This window comes from Mercenaria mercenaria, chromosome 10 (genome assembly GCF_021730395.1).
Source record: "Mercenaria mercenaria strain notata chromosome 10, MADL_Memer_1, whole genome shotgun sequence".
In the NCBI taxonomy this organism is placed as follows: Eukaryota; Metazoa; Mollusca; class Bivalvia; order Venerida; family Veneridae; genus Mercenaria; species Mercenaria mercenaria.
In genome coordinates this window covers 20,353,847-20,372,174 of record NC_069370.1, presented here as the reverse complement: position 1 = coordinate 20,372,174, position 18,328 = coordinate 20,353,847, and the positions used below count along the sequence as shown (strand labels likewise).

Here is an 18,328-nt window from a genome sequence, read left to right as displayed (position 1 = left end):
TATTTCGAAAGCAACTTATATTTTATTAACTTATATGTTATCACAAAATTATTATCCCGAGTTTCTGAACAATAACATGGATATATCTTCCTTGAATTGGCACATTTCGACTACATAAAAATACAACTAGATAATCCAATTTTAGAAAACAAAAAATTTAAGACAATGGATAGAAACAAGCAGATATACCGTCTATTAAAAAGAATTGATGTTTTATGTTTATAATTATATGTTATGCATAAAATGTCAACAAACCTACATTGTAAGACGGAAATGTTCATTTTCAAAATATTACTAGTATTAAAATATCAACAAACATATCGTTACGATATCTCGCTAATAGTTGAGTCCAAACAATTTAAGTGCTTCATTTGTGCAGAATCTCATATATCTGACATTGAATACTAGTCAAACAAGTAAATCCTTGTAGAATGTTGATTTTCTTCACAACTTTAAAGCGCTTCTTTACTTCTTTTAGGTCATTGTTATTTTTACTTAACATGAATAATCTATCAAAACTTGATCTTATTAATACGATACCAATTTTCCATTTGTCATGACAGCAAATATCGCTTTTTGACAAAAAAAGATTAAACAAAAAACCCGTATCTTTATAACGCGTTTATTACCTGTTTTCATATGATATTTTATTTCTCGAATTTGTTTCATTTTCTAAAGCGTTAATCGCACAAAAGAAATATGGAAAAATAAAGTGAATGTAGATGTACAAATATACTTTACAATATACTCCCACACTGTCAGCTCAAACGACACTGATTTATCAATTGTGATTTTCACAGACTTGAAAAATTTAGATTTGTATCCGAAGTCATATACCTAATGTGACGAATCAAAAATCAAATATAGGTTTGTACATTTAGACCTGTCCATATATTGAAACATTTACGGTAGAGCATTACAAGACTTGAAAATATTATTGTATTTCTACTTCAATTCGTTGTCAAATCAATATTAATGTGTAATCTACCTAATCCGTAATGGGCCTTTTCGTGTATTGCGGCATTATTTTGCAAGATCCAAATTGAGCGATAAATCATTTTAAAGATCTCCTCGGATTATTGTATGATCATTGATTTTTATAAATATCTCCAATAATGTAAATTTTATGGCCAGAAATGTATTTTTCCCACTGTAAAACTTGTGCACATTACTGTTTTGAAAACAATTGAAATGTTTTTTTTTTTTTTTTTTTTTTTTTGTTTTTTTTCACAGAACTAAGATATCCTGAAAGTTTTATAACAGTCCTTTCACAAATGCTTAATATTAAAGGTTTTGATTTCGACTATGTCGTCTTCAAAATAAATTTATTTCTTAGGAACGCTGCCTATAAGGAAATGTTTCACAATATCTTATCTATGTGAATATGGCGTGGCAGTAGTGGGCACTAACACGCATGTTTGGTCTGTTAAGATAATTATCTGGATAACACGAAACTTCTGGATTGTCAGTTAACAACTGCACCCGCTCTTATGTTAAAATAGTTTCATATAAAGATACATAGTTCAAACTCAACAACAAAACAAATGGTACTGTCAGTTTTTAAAGTCTTCCTTCATTTCAGCGCCTGATTGTCGCGGCAATAGATTTTGGAACAACATATTCAGGCTGGGCCTATTCATTTCGAACTGATTATGAAAGAGACCCAACCAATGCCGAAGTAAAACACTGGCATTCCGGTCCAGGAACTCTAGTAACAGACAAGACACCTACTTGTTTGCTGGTAAAACCAGATGGAGTCACTTTTCATGCTTTTGGTTATGATGCAGAAAATCAATACATGGAATTAGCAGAAAAAGATGAGCACAAAATGTATTACTATTTTAGAAGGTTCAAAATGCTACTTTTCGGCACACATGGGAAGGTACTGATAATTATATATGCAGAAATTAAAATACATCAATAGGTATGAAATATATAGCTTCACACCTCTGATCATATTGTTGTCCACATTTTTAGATATAGAACTAGATTGCGTTCGTCCGCTTGTGATCTATTAAGAGATTGTAATTTTACCTGGTACAAATTTTTCACAGAAGGAGATGAGTGATCAAGATCCGGGCTTGCGACCCAATGCCGATGTCACGCTTTTGTCTTTGTCTTATCCCGTCTATAACTCTGACACCCGCCAATGGATTTTAAAAATGTGTGGCGTAATTGTTTCTCTTAACGAAATAATGTTTACAGGTTTCCTATCCGATTAGTAACTTTAGTATTCATCAAAGCATTTGTAGACGGAGGTTAATGCTTGAATAACAATGTTACATCCGTGAAAAGATCAGCTGTTTTTTTAAGAGCCAAACATTGACTGTGCAAGATATCCGGTCAAACGCATGCATAATCATATTCTTTGTATATGCATTTAATTTACATAACCTTTACAAATTAATGTACACATCTTAGTATGTTAACAGATGTCGGCGGACTAAAAACAACAACCAATTCTTATCAGTAAGTCTATTTATATATTCTTCCTTTGAATGTTTAATTTTATTGTTATTTGACAATTTGTATGCCTCTTCGTCTCACAAGCTTGCCGTGACAGTGACATGTATTAAACTATCAGTTATGCTTTATTTTTCAAAACTCTTATCAAAGCATCTTACGAAAGAAACTAAAGTCAAGGATGAAATGGGAAAGGAACTTCTGGCTATAGATGTGTTTGCAATGTCTATCAAGTTTATGGTTGATGATTTGATGGTTGTTGTCAGTCAGCGCTTGACTGGGATGATAACAGATACCGACATCCACTGGGTGCTTACAGTGCCAGCGATATGGTCCGATCCTGCAAAACAGTTCATGAGGCAGGCTGCAACAAAGGTATTTTCGTCTAAGTACCTGTTAACCATTAACTGTATAAAATGAAAACTTTGAATGACATTATCTAAAATCTTTATTCTAACTTGCGAAAACTTGATACGTTCATTTAGAAAAGAATCATTGTCAGAATAAAGTATCTCCCGTTGAAAAACACTTCTATATAACTTTAAAAAAAAAACTCGTCCAAGAGTTGTCATACATTTCCAGGTCAAATTTTACATGAAAATGTTACTAAATGTCATGTGCCGATCAGTAAGAGAATAAAAATATATATCATGAAAATGCCATTTAAACTTGGAAACAGTAATACACGCTAAATACAATGTAAGATAAATAAGCCACATTCAGCATACAACATGTAGACTTAATTCTGTAGGTCAATGATCCACTGACGTACATCTCCTCACATTTCCGGACATCAATTACCTTTCCAAGAATACCATTTTTATTAATCTTCCTGAGGTTGGCGGCATTCCGGCGGCCCGACAGAACCTTGTCTTTACTGTAAAATAATGATATACAATATACGATTAATATGAAATAAGTGCGAAAACAAACATTAAAACTCACCTACAGTTGTCACAGGAGTGACGAATTATACCTACACAATATGGTCTTGTCACAGAACTAAGCCAATGTCAAAACCGAACTTGCTTGACCTTTAACCTACTGACCTCAAAATCAATAGGGGTCATGCGCTGGTCATGATCAACTTCCCTATGAAGTTTCATGATCATCGACCTAAGTGTTCTCAAGTTATTGTCCGGAAAAGGATTAAATGTTCAGGGTCACTCTGACCTTTGACCTTTTGAACTTGAATTCCATAGGGGTCATCTGATGGTCATGAGCAACCTCCATATTAAGTTTCGTGATCCTAGGTCCAAGCGTTCTGAATTTATTGTCCGAAAACTTTTTAAATGTTCCGGATCACTGTGGCCTTGACCTTTGAACTACTAGCCTCATAATTATTAGGGTTCATCTACTCGTCATGACCTACCTCACTATCAATTTTCATGATCCTAGGCCCAAGCGTACTCAAGTTATCACCGGACACCATTTAACTGTTTCATGCCATTGGACCTTCACATTTGACCTACTAACCTCAAAGCTAAACTTGACCTTTATCTTATCATGTTACACCTGTGTTCACATTTTTTTATCCTAGGCCCAAGTGTTCTCAAGTTATGATACAGAAACCGTTTTACTGTTCCCGATCATTGGACCTTGACCTTTGACCTACTGAACTCAAAGTCAAACTTGACCTGTATCTCATGATGTTACACCTATGTACCAAAATTTATGATCCTAGGCCTAAGCGTTCTCAAGTTATCATCCGGAAACCATTTAGTTGTTAAGAGTCACTGTGACCTTGACCATTGACCTACTGACCTCAAAGTCGACCATGACCTGTATTTTCTGATGTTACACCTGTGTACCAAAATTTATTTAAATCGGTCAAGCCTTTCCTGAGTTATCGTCTGGAAACCATGAAAACCAACAGACCGACCGACCGGCAAGCTCACTCCTATATACCAATAACCCCCACACTTCGTTTTGTGGGGGTATAATAAAGCACGAAGAATTACAAAGAAATGAAGAAATAATTATGTTAATGGTTAATTTATGCTCAACGAAAGACATTAAAACAATCTTAATTACTTTGAAAATTTCCAACCCAGGCAGTATTTATTTTAAAATAATGAGTTAGAAATTACGAAAATACAATTACTATACAGTAAAGTAAACTTCGAATACTAAACAAAGAACGAAAAAAAAAAAAAACAACTTTACATTAACAGTTTGCACGGCAGCCTATTATAGTAGACGTACCACAAAGCAATTGAGAAACGGCCATGCATACTGATTATTAAACAATTTTTCTAAAGCTTCGTGCCGCAAATGGGGAACCCCGTTTATTTTCCCCGTCCGTCTGGCTTCCTGGGGGTCGGAGAGCCATCCGCCATTGACCTTACAAAAATCAACATTCATATGCATAATAACATCTTACGTTTTTTAATTTATCTTAATTATTTCACGTATATACCGTTTAGACTTACAAATACAGTATTTTTAATGTTAAAGTAAAACGGTTTATTTGACCAATTTAATATGTACATTTCGAAATATCACAAACTTTAAAAATATTTAGCTATGGACCTGTATCTATGTACTTTCTAGTTCAAAATATGACAAAATTAACATAAAAAACGTACAGGGAAAAAAGTATTTTCATGTATCCTTTGAACCCAGTACATGTAGGGGACTAAATGTAGTTTTTATCTTACATTTGCAAACCTGCCAACATAATTGGAAGTTATGAATTTTCAAATAGAAAAAAAGTGGAAACTTCACAGGTCGCCCAACACGACAAAAACGAAAATGTTACAGGCTTGGTTTGTTTGAGCCTGTTCATGGACGGTAGTGGAAAGCCAAAGCCACACTAAGATATTTTACGCCTTCTATACGCGGTAAGAGATATTTTTTATTGTTTTACACAAACATACATTTCGACAAAAACGAAAATGTTACAGGCTCGGTTTGTTTGAGCCTGTTCATGGACGGTAGTGGAAAGCCAAAGCCACACTAAGATATTTTACGCCTTCTATACGCGGTAAGAGATATTTTTTATTGTTTTACACAAACATACATTTCGCCTTATATCTAATCAAAGTACAGAAAGTACTGGAAGGCTTGCTACCACAAAATACTGGATAAAATTGTGCGGGAAAGATGTTTGCAAAATCTTAATTTTACGGATTTTCCATACCAAACTTAGGCGAGCATAGGGTATTGTTGTGCTTAACTTGAGAAAAGTAGAATTAGGATATTAAAGACTATAGCTGGTGCAAAATCACATTGTGTTTGTCCAGTTGTGGATAACACAATTAGTGAGACAAACGGCAATTAATTCTCACTTGGGAATCTGCAAAACGGAAATTAATATCTTACGGAAAAAGTTAGGTTCCGAGAGAGCAGTCTCATCAATCTCATGTAGCAGTGTATGTATTGATGTATACACATAAACATATGTATATAATATAAATGAAGTAAAACTTATAGACAAACGAGGGCAAAGTGAACTATGAAAGGAACAGAGTCGGGCACCGTCTTGTAACTGTCAGAAGCAAACATATCACTGGTTAATTTAAACAGGTTTATGCAACTCTTGTAACCTTATTCTTATCCCCACCATGATTCCAAAGTCAACACTTTAAAGCCAAGTTGATCCGTTGACATTAATATAGCCTGGGCTTGCATTAAATTATAAATAAGCAGTGATACGTATAAGGTCATATCAATATATCGTGTTTAGGAATTTATCCTAAGGACAATGAAATTGCTTATAACGTGTATGTTCTAGGGGGTACAAACAAGTAAATATTGCACTGCAATACAAGACTTCCTACTGGTTAGGAGCATTGCAAACAAAATTGGTGTACATTTGTGTACTATAAAAAGCAATAACCAGAAACAGAGGAACTAAAAAGGTAGAAGAAGTAAGGATACCCTACGTTGCCAAATTAAACCGCCGTTTCTGAAAAAAAAACTCTCGGTTTTTACTCCTCTTAAATTTTGATAACGATTTTTAAAATTATAAATTATAAAGGCAACTGTAGTAAATTCCTATTAATATACTCATATTTGGTTAATTAAAGAGTCCCTTTTAAATTTGTATTATAAAAATTTGACCCAGCAATCAGTTTTAATCAAAGAGACCCAAAGAGGTAAAACATAGTTGGGTGCCAAAGGAACCACTTTCCACTTCGTGGCCCGACAATCGACTTAGGACCCAACTGTTGACTTTCCGAATTAATACCTATAATTAACCATGTTTAAAACTATAAATATAAACGTTACTGCGGTACAGCTTTTATCATGAGTCGGAAATAGCCTACAATAGAACATGGAAAACCCTAAATAATTTCTGGAAATCTAAAAATAGATGCCTGGAGAAAAATCTATTACTTGGAATTAGGGATATAAAATGATATCGCTTTTATGTCTGTCAGAGTTTTAATGTATATTTACGATTGATTTCGATGTTTCTAACACAAAATGTAGTTTAGGTTCGTAAGTAGTTATAAAATTGTAACCAAAACTCAAATTGCTAGATTTTAAGTGCAATAGTTTGTGTACATCGTGTTCGCATTACATCTACTTGAAATAGACTATCCCACAATCTAAAAATAAATTTGTTTACATGCATATAAAAAGTGACGTCACACCAGCCTAATAAAGGATGTTTGAATACTTAGTATGTAATTAGCGAAGCCTTTATAAATTTCTGTTTTTACTTATAAATCTTTTTTCTTTAAAAGAAAACACGCTTATAAGATGGCTGAAATAATAGCTTTTGTTGAAACAGGTGAGTTTAACAATCTTTAAACAAATTCATTGTAAAAATGATATACATGACAGAACTATTTGTTTTGGCACGGAATGATTTTATGTGGTCAGTCTCAACAGATGGTTGATCATTGTGACTTTCGATTTGTTGTAATAATAGTCTGGCGAACTCGTTCGCAAGCCTAAAAATACAATGTCCATTTTACTGTCATTTTACCAGATACTTTTATATACTATTTAATTTAAAGTTTGATCATATTATTTGACGTTTTGCAAACATACTGAATAAAAGGGTTTATTTTACTGCAGTCATAAAATAAGGGAAATAGAGTTTTTTTTTTCTAATTTCCTGGCAAAATGTACATAAATTGTTCTCTTTAATGTTCATTTTGAACAGAAGTGAATTGGTTGGTAGAATTCTGTGTAATAGCCTCGTTTACAGCCACCGTATGTATGTATCTTTAGAACATTTAACAACATAACTAAAATGGTTTCTAGTCAAAATTGCAATGTTCATACAACCTCAACTATTTTTCTTTACTACTAGGTAACTCTTTATTGTTTATCAATGTTTTGTAAATAACCTTAATTACGTCTTTCCTAGTTAACAAAGGATATGCTTAACAATTTATACAAGGGTTATAAAAACAGAGAATTGGTTATTACTTATAACATTGTTTTCTAATAATAATCGTTTTCAAAGCATTTCTTAATCCACATTCTAATATACTTGTCTCTGTTAATACACTCTTACGCTAGAATGACGTCACTTTAACGTGCGATGACGTCAAAGTTTTTGTTGCGATCAAGAAAGAGCGCTTCTATATTTTGTCTACTGTTTTAGATTAAGGGCATATTAGATTCGAAATAATTAATAGCAAAATCGTGTTTTAACACTATTTATACACTCGGGTGGTAATACGTCGTACAAATAATTCCACTCGGGCTGCGCCCTCGTGAAATTATTACGCCCGACGTATAACCACCCATCGTGCATAAATAGTGTTAAAGCACTCTTTTGCTATAAATTATTTCTTAAATACTGTAAAAAGTTGAGTTTCTTCTCTGTGGTGTTCTTTAGATAAATAGTGTCTACAAAATTGCAACCCTCTTTCATTATATCCTTAACTAATCTGATGTCTCTTTCATATAGAACTGGCATGCGGGTTTGGAATCAACAAGAAGACCTTTGTTGTAGAATAGTGGCATATTTAACAGTTGTTCAGAATCATAAATGATAAACATTTCAATATACATTATGTAAGCTTTTAAAACATCTCCCCAAAAAATATTTTTTTAATTTCTTCATAATTATTTCAGAAAAAAATCCACAATTCATATCAAACAAAGAATTAACCAGATTACACTTAATGGAAATTTCTTAACTTTAATTAACTTTCTTTAATTTTCATAGAGTTAAATAAAATAACGTCTGCATCTACCATTTTAAGCCTCCCTCCATGTACCCTTTAATTAATGCACTGTTTCTTATTCTTGCTTTACAATCCCATACAAAGTTATAGAAAAATATCGTTAAGATTCTTTTGCAAACTGTTTTAAAGGTGAGGGTAATCTTGTGAATAAAATGAGTAGGTATAGGCATAATAACTGTTATTCTTCCTAAAAATGTTATTTTCTTCTTTTCCAGTAAGAAATGCTGTTTTCTATACTTGTTATCTTTTTCTGAAAATTCAGTTCAACCGTTTTATTTAAATCAACATCAAATTCGATACCCAGTAGTTTAAACTGTGTAACTCTCCAAGAAAGTTTCCATTTAAGCTATGTTTCAAATAACGTGCATACCATTGATCTAGAAATACAATTTATATTTTTGCCCCGCCCTGGGGTCACATGGTTTAAATAGACTTATATAGGGGAAAATATTGAAAATCCTCGTGTCCAAAACCGCAGGACCTAGGGCTTTAATATTTGGTATGTAGCATTATCGAGTGGTCTCCTACAAATATTGTTCAAATTATCCCCTAGGGTCTAATATGCCCCAGCACTGGGGTCACATGGTTTATATAGACTTATTTAAGGAAACACTTTGAAAATTTTCGTGTCCAAAACCGCAGGACCTAGGGCTTTAATATTTGGTATGTAGCATAATCTAGTAGTCTTCCACCAGAAAAATTCAAATTAACCCCTAGGGTCAAGTATGACTCCGCCCCGGGGGGTCACATACTTTTTATATATTTACTTACTTATGTAAGGAAACACTTTTAAAATTGACTTGCCCTAAATCACAGGGCCTAGGGCTTTGATACTTGGTGTGTAGCATCATCTAGTGGCCCTCTACCAAGATTGTTTAAATTATCCCACTAGGATTAAAACTGGTCTCTCCCGGGGGCATATGGTTTAAATAGTCTTGTAGAGAGAAGAGCTTAGCTATTTAGTATGTGGTGTGTTTTAGTGGTTCTCTTCCAAGACTTGACTGCTCTAATCATGACCCTGGTATCGATATATGCCACGCCCAGGGTGTTTCTTTGTTTTACATTGACTTATATAGGAAAAATCTTTGTCCAGAACCATGAGGTCCAATCCTTTAATATTTGGTATTTAGTCTCTAGTGGTCAACTATCAAGTTTGTTAGAATTATTACAGTTTTTACATATGTTTGATCTATCCATTAACAAAACAGTATCTAAGCCATATACTGGAACAAAATACTGTAAAATCATTGTACCTCCCGACAACAAAGTTGTAAGGGGGAGGGGGTGTATACTGGTTTCAGCGTCTGTGTTTCCGTAGACAGACACAATCTTGTGCGCACCATCTCTCCTCATCCCCTTGACACAATTTAATGAAACTTCACACAAGTGATCAGTAACAACAGTAGTTGTGCATGGGGCATGTTAGGTTCTTTCAGATAAAAAAAAAATTGCAGAGTTATGGGACTTTGTTTCTTGTTAATATACTATGTACATACAGTCTGCATATGCAATCTTGTGCGCGTCTTATCTTCCGAACTCTTAGTTTAATCATATTTTATTGCTTTCCATACAAATACAATACAAATTTACAAGACATGCATACAAAAAAACAAAACGAACTAAATGTAGGAATATTACAAATGCATGGATATATAGATTACACAAAAAGGCAAAAGGGTTGAGCCACAAGTTTTAACAACATTAGCGGGTTGGCCCTTCCCAGAACCCTTGCACACACTTTAATGAAACTTCACACAAGTAATCAGTACCAAATCTAGTTGTGCATGGTGCATGTTACGTTCTTTTAGGTAAATATTCTTCTATACTATATATATAGACACAATTTTGTGCGCACCATCTCTCCTCATCCGCTTGACACAATTTAATGAAACTTCACACAAGTAATCAGAAACAACAGTAGTTGTGCATGGGGCATGTTATGTTCTTTCAACAACAAAAATTGCAGAGTTATGGGACTTTGTTTTTTGTTACTATACTGTATACATACAGTCTATATACATACAGTCCACATAATTATGCAATCTTGTGTGCGTCAAAGTGCAGTGTACTGTGTCGGTGCATGCGGGGGATACATTCATCACCTTTAGTGATAGCTCTAGTTTCATCTGTTTTTTATTATTGACTTCTTCAATGTTAGAATTATTTAGTAAGGAGGTATTGAATTTCCATATTCTCTTTCCATGAGTAGATGTTGAAAAAATTCAGGTCTAGAAATGTAACAGAATGGTCTGATTTATAACTGATATCAGTATCACAATTTCTTAAATATCTATGCAAATAATTTGTTAATAGGAAAAAGTCAAGCACGGCTTGTTGTAATGGGATAAATCTTTTCCAAGTATACATTCTCACATCCCAGTGTATGTCCCTAAATGCATCTATTAGATTCCTATCAGAAATATTTTTGCTTTTTTTTGTGATGGTTAATTGATTCATAGTTTTCGTAGTATCAGTAGGGGCTGACGCGTGTAACGTAAAACGTTTCTCAAAGACAGCACGTGTATGTTCCTCAATGAAAGCGTGTTTACATTCCTTCAAGTGAAGACTATGTTGACCATGTTGGATACAATTTTGTGTATTCCTTGGACTTTTGTATTTGTGACGGAAATCAAATAGCAGTTTTACGACGGTAAAGATTAGTTTCCATAACACAAACGCCTCTTATTGTTATTCTTTATGTTTAGTGCAGTTTGTCATGAAAGTACGCGCTTTGTGCTTTCTTGCATAATTTCATGCACATACTAACTGTACAAAGAAAAAAAGATGAATCATAGCGATATCTTGAATAAGTGACGTGACTTTGAAAGTACAAACGTTTCTTCTCTGTGTTTCTGGTAAAAATAACATACAAAAGGATTTTTTTCCACAATTTAATGTGTGTGCGTGTTGCACAGAGAGTGTGTATGCTTTCCAACGAAGTCAAATTTTATGTGTGTATTTATCAACGAAATACTGTTTAATTTTAGGAAATGAACCATGTTATATGTCCATACTGTTGCCTGATATTTGGCGGAGTAAATAGTACGTTATGTCACAGCACAGTGGTCCACCCAGAGGAAAAATTGTCATACACTGCGTCGAAAGTACGATATAACCAAAAAGACGTTTAAAGTATGGCATCAAAAGTCAATGATTTAAAGCTTAATAGATTAACTGGAAAGCTATCAATTCCAACTTCAGCGCCGGTGGAAAGTCTGTTACAGTTTCTTTCTGTTGTGGGCCGACTTTGCAAATGTGTGGCTCGGTGGCTGTGTTAGTGGTGATTTGTGCGTCCGAGAAATCTACCCTTACCTTTTATCTTCTGTTAAAACATTGCAGAAAATAATACTACTAGCAAGTCAATCCATTGCCAAGATAAAAAGCAAGTAGTTGATTAATTATGTCTCCCACCACATAGTGGTGTGGGAGATATATTGATTTACTACTGTGTGTGTGTCCGTGTGTCTGTCTGTCACAAATCTTGTCCGCGCTCTGAGTTGAACAGTTCTCATGAGATCTTCACCAAACATTAACAAAATGTGTTTATGAAAAAGGCATCGGCCAAATTCGATAACGAGCCAAATCGCCGTAGGCACTTCAGAATGATGGCCCTTGAATTACCAAAAATTGACCTTTTTACTCTCGTCCGCGCTCTAAGTTGAACAGTTCTCATTTGACTTTCACCAAACATGAACTAAATGTGTTTGCCAAAAAGTCCTTGGCCAAGTATAATAATCAGTCAAGTCGGCCCAGGCACTTCAGAATTATGGCCCTTGAATTACCAAAAAATCGCTCTGTACACACTTGTCCGCTCTCTAAGTCGAACATTAACCGATCTTCACCACACTCGAACAAAATGTGTTTGTCAATAAGTCCTCGGCCAAGTCCGATAACTAGCCAAATCGGCCAAGACACTTCAGAATTAATTATGGCCCTTGAATCACTGAAACTCACTCTGTACACAGATGTCAGTGATACATGTACTGGTGCATGGTTGACTCAGATACATACCTATTCAGATGACTAGGCAGCGCTTTTCTCAAAAGCAGCTCGAGTTGAGGCATGATTTAAAATGGAAAACGAAAAGAGATATTAAAATTAACATAGCTTTTTTGACATAATAAGACACTATTTGGACTTTGTCAAGTTGACATCTTATTTTAACATAATAATGTTGTAGTTACAGGTTAGAAACAATAGCATAACAATAACATTTGATGTGTAAATTTATAGATTCAGGTCTTGATTATCAAAACATTGCATCATTTCTTGAAACCGCCATAAGACCAAAAGATATATGTGTCCAGTCTCCTAGAAAATAAAACTGAGAAAGGTAGGTAGGGATTTTTTTTGGTATCAAAGGACAGAACACCGAACAAAATTCTCAATTTTTAATTAACACAATATGATGTAGACACCAAGGGAGAACAAGTAATCTTGTTGTCTGTTTCTGCTTACATAATCCTATAGATTTATCTGGAAATAAAGATAATTTTAAACTTGGATCATGTCGTTATATATTTTCGGGTCCTCTGGGACCTATGCTGAATTCCTTTACAAATACAATATCCTGATATCAAGAGGTGTTTTATAGAGGAAATGGTCTCTTCTTGTTGCTGTGGCACTATTAAAACTGAACTTGACTTCTGACAGCCAGAAAACATTGACCACTAGGCGGCGTTTGACATTTGCATGTACCATGGTGTCAGACCGAAAAAAAAGCCTTGTCCGCAATATTTTAATGTGACTACGAGGGGCGTTCAATATGTAATGTTACTCCGTATGTAGTTCCGTAACCGCTTATCATTTTTAGATGCGGTTTTTGACATGTTATAGAGCAATTTATTGGCAAGACAATGCTGTATAAATTATAAAAATCAGTGGATTCAAAGAAAAATATAATCATTTGAGTGAGGTATACTCGGGTATACTAGGCAATTTTATGTCCAAAATATTGAGATTGTAATATGCAATTCCTTTATTCTACTATTCAACAACTAGAACTCTAGTTCATTTTTCAGTTTAAACAGATAAAACAAATCATGATCTTTACAAACACATATGAAAACTAAAATAAAAAAGTTTATAACAGTTTTAAATTGAATGTGTATATTTTTACTCGAAAAATGATAAGGTGAGTACAATAAGCATCTGCAATTTTGTCAGGCGCGATAATCATCGTTTAAAAAAATCTTGTATTTTAAGTTCATACTAGTATCTTAATTCTCAATTGCGAAACTAGTTCTTACAACTTTGATTAATCGCTCTTAACACCCATTCTAGATGGAACCAACCTCGAGTTTAGAATATTTTAGTTCTGTTGTAAAACTAGAAATGCAATAAATAGTTTAAAACAAAAGCAAACTCATCACAAATTGCTGTGCCTCGTAGAAAAATGATAGAATTTTGTGATTTTACAAGTTATTCTATTTTTCTGATATTCTGGATGCCCAGGACAAACCTAAATTATAATTATGATCCAGTATACCTGAGCACACCTCACTAAAATGATTATATCTTTACTTTGAACATGCCAATTTTTATAATTTGTATAGTATTTTGTTTCCAATAAATTGCTTTATAATGTGCCGAAAACCGCATCTAAAAATGATAAGCGGTTACGGAACTACATACGGAGTAACATTACATATTGAACGCCCCTCGTACATGTTCCAGACGAATGTTTTGCAATTATTAATACCTAAGAGCCAAAATACTATAAAATAAACCAGATACCAAAACTGATTTAAAGATATGCCAGAAACTATAATTTCAAATGTTATACATGTGTATTAAGAATTCATACACTATATATAAAAGAAATGCTTTATAAAGAACAGTTGTTGCATATTATTTATAATTTTCATTAAAATGGTTATATCTATTTCTGTGTGCTAGGTAGGTGAAAAAATAAAATCTGTTATATTCAAAATATGTTTTATAGAAGAACTTGAATTGAAACATTTCAAAACATCCATCTATAAAAGTTTGTATATTTCCAGCTTGAAAACCCGGAATTTTCCAATATATATGGAATCAATTGACAATTGGCCTTTGATATAAAATAGTTATTTATTAAAAAAATTAAACATTTTACCCATCTAGAAGAAAAGATACAAACATAGTCACTAATAAAAAGAAGTAAAAATGCACATAATTCTTTTTATACAGTGACATACTCTTGTATGATATTAATACAGAGCAGATAAATCATGGTGTCGGGCTTGTTAGGTGCAGTGATATACAAATCTTCTGGTGTATTATTAAAGACAAAACTATTTTACATCAAGATTTACAACGAAATCTACTGCCAAACCATGACCTTGCCGGACCGCTGCCATTTTGATCTCTGTATAATTTCCTTTCTCTACGACTGCCTCTCGCCGGTTGCGAGTATAGAAACAAATTTTGATTTTTTTTTCTCAAAACCAATAAAACAATTGAGGTCGAGGGAAGATGGTTCAGGCCGATCGGAAGACTGGAAATCCGGAAAAAATCCAAAATGCACAATGTCTTATGCTGAATAACATTCCTATAATGTTTCATGACCAAAGGTCTACTACTTGTTGAGATGTGTGCAACACAAACTGTTGTAATTATTCATGCATGATTTGGGTTAAAACAATGACCATAACTCTGCTTTGGCTGAGTGATATCTCTATCAATACGCCAAGTGCACAACTTCACATGCTGAATAATATTCCTATAATATTTCATAAGGATAGGTCAAACACTTTTTAAGATACATGAGACACAAACTTTTAGACCCTTTTAATGCATATTTTAAGGGTCATAGCTCCAGTCGGGCTATGTGAGATCCCAGTTAAGACACCAAGTGCACAACTTCAGGTGCTGAATAGCAATCCTGTGAGATTTGATGCCACTGTGTCAAATAGTTTCTGAGATATGCACGACACAAATTCGGACGAACGGACAGAAGGAAGGACGTTCCACCATATGGGTATTTTTGTGGCTACTCTTTTGTTCTCTCCTAAATTGTTCATTTAGCCACGAAAATATAAAAAAATATAACAACATAAAAGCTTACGGAATGAATGACATAATGTAATAATCTCTTTCGTGCAGGCTGGTATAACTACAGAAAGACTGACAATAGTCCTTGAACCGGAAGCTGCCTCGTTATACTGTCGGCATCTTCCTGTAAATACAACCGTTACTGATGGTAATTTGACAATATCCGAAGTTCCAAATGGATCAAAATACATGGTTCTCGATGCTGGAGGTAAAGCACTGTTATAATATAAGATGATAGGTGTATGGTCAAAGGTCAGACATTTGCTTTTTAATTCTACTTGATTAAGATTCTTACCAAATGATTTTAATTTCTTCTTCTTCTTATTGGTTCCCAATTAATATACTAACGAGACATAAGTTTCAGTGATAAAATACGGAATATTACACCTCAGTCATCCTGACTTGTATTTGACTTTTACAGGGGGAACAATTGATATCACAGTTCATGAAGTTCAAAGTCAGTATACCTTACGAGAAGTCAGAGCTGCAAATGGAGGTGACTGGGGAGGAATCATGGTTGATAAGGCATTTGAAAACTTTCTCTGTGATTTAGTTGGTGAAACGGTGTTTAAAACTTTTAAACAGTTGAAAACGGAAGATTGGCTATATATGATTCGTGAGTTTGAATACAAAAAACGAGAAGCAGGAATTGATTCGGGGGAAAAGGTAGTTATGCATTTTCATGCGTCACTCACTGACGTATTCGTAAACAAACAGCAAACACACATGACAATCAAGGATGCAATAGCAGCATCCACATACGCAGAAACAGTAGAAATAAAGAGAGACAAGTTGAAAATATCACATTCGGTTTTCGAAACATTATTTGAGGAGTCATTACATCACACTGTTGAACATTTGAAAAGATTGCTAAAAGATGAAAGAATGGCTGATGTTAGAACTATCCTTATGGTTGGAGGGTACTCGGAGTCCCCGTTATTGCAACGTGCAATGAAATCAGCCTTCCCAGAAATGCAGGTAGTTATTCCACAGGGAGCGTCATCGACAGTACTGAGAGGCGCCTTGATCTTCGGTCACAACCCCGCATCAATAACCGAGAGGATACTTCGGTATACGTATGGTACAGATATAGCTGTGCCATTTCTGGTGAGAAAGCATCCACAAAACAGACGCGTAAAGACTGATGTTGGCGTCAGATGTAAAGATGTCTTTGATATACTTATTGTAAAGGGTACGAAAGTAAAGATAGGTGAAATGCAAATAAATGAAACTTATTACACCGGTTACCGTAACCAAAGATCGATGTTATTTGGAATATACGTTTCCAGTGAGAAAGATCCATTATATATAGATGACATAGGGTGTTCAAAACTTGGGGAAATGATAATAGAATTTGAGGAACTAGACGAAAATCCTAGACGTGCAGTTAATCTATCTATGGTACTTGGTGGCACAGAAGTCATTGTGGCACTTGAAGATGAAAAGACTGGGAATAAAGTTATAAGTTCAACAGTATTTAAGATTGAATGATAATATCTGATAATCTGACAGTTAAAAAGAAAAAGAGAGTATGGTACTAATTAAACAGAACAGTTTAGGTATATATAGATATGTTAAAGACAAAGAATGACCTACTTTCTTGAAGTGGTTATGATAAAAAAGCATGCAGACCATTCACTTTTACAATTACAATTTTACCACAAACAATTTAATATTCTGAATAATTGAGGCCTCGATACAGCTGTTAACTAAAGTATAAGCAACTAAAAATTGGAAAATAAATTACATAAAGATAATTATCTTTGCAAACAGGTGTTAAATGTATTTAATTGTAATTAGTTTAAAAAGACACTGACCAGTTTTAAAATATGTTATCACTTTGTTATGCAAATTCAACATTATGATACTATACAGTTTGATACAATGCACCTGTACATTAATTTTCTGAAACATTGTTGAAAACGGTGCTAAACCCAACATAAACGAGAAATGAAAAAGGATTATTATTGTAATCGACTAAATAAAGTTTATTTCTTATCTCCGTATTACCGTCCAGCTGCATGGAAAGTTTTGTGATGATATGTTGTCGCAAGATCAAGATTTTTCAAAAGGACAAACTGATTTAAAAAATATGAAAATACATTGAAACATGTGTTCTTAAGTTAACATAAAGTCATGACCTATTTAGTGACTACTTTTCAATAAGGCGATAGAAAATGAAATTTTATCTCTATAACATTATACTGTGACGTACGATTCTTTCAATAAAGTAAGCTACTGGTAAATTATAATAATGATATTAAATGGGCTGGAGCCAGGTGTTATTATGCACCCAATGATAAAATAATTGTTTATTATCAAATTACTTGTGGAGAGACTGTTTGAATACTGGAAGTGAGTTTGGGGTTTCGCTCTTTGTCTTTGAATACCAATATGCATTTATGATTCACTGATGTTCGAACACTTGCTAAATAAACTTCGGTAAATTCTTTTAGGGACCATTTTTGTCAAGAGACCGTGTTTTTGTATTTCGTATCAATGGTCTCTATAGAAGTTGTTCAGAACTAGACAGCAAGCATCCTAAAATATTTGAATGTCTGTTATACATTACATTGTTGTTAGATAGTATAACAAAATATTGTATGATGTAGATACTTCGTAGTTTTTTGTCCTTACAAGGCATCAACTATAACAATTCTAATAGATGTATTATT

At 33.8% G+C, this 18,328-nt stretch overlaps 1 protein-coding gene across 4 annotated transcripts in view; it reads left to right on the top strand.

Moving 5' to 3' along the window:
* The window catches only part of LOC123559700 (heat shock 70 kDa protein 12B-like), an 88,992-nt gene extending 70,726 nt beyond the window's left edge, over nucleotides 1–18,266 (top strand). For 3 of the 4 annotated variants that reach the window (XM_053552442.1, XM_053552441.1, XM_053552440.1), the window contains 2 exons: nucleotides 15,705–15,861; nucleotides 16,075–18,266. In XM_053552442.1, the coding sequence (XP_053408417.1) occupies nucleotides 15,705–15,861; nucleotides 16,075–17,144 (1,227 nt within the window). In that variant the 3' untranslated portion in view covers nucleotides 17,145–18,266. Of the gene's footprint in view, nucleotides 1–1,760; nucleotides 2,839–15,704; nucleotides 15,862–16,074 lie in introns of those variants that run through there. The other variant, XM_053552443.1, reaches the window with a different exon arrangement.
* The last annotated feature ends 62 nt before the right edge of the window (nucleotides 18,267–18,328 follow it).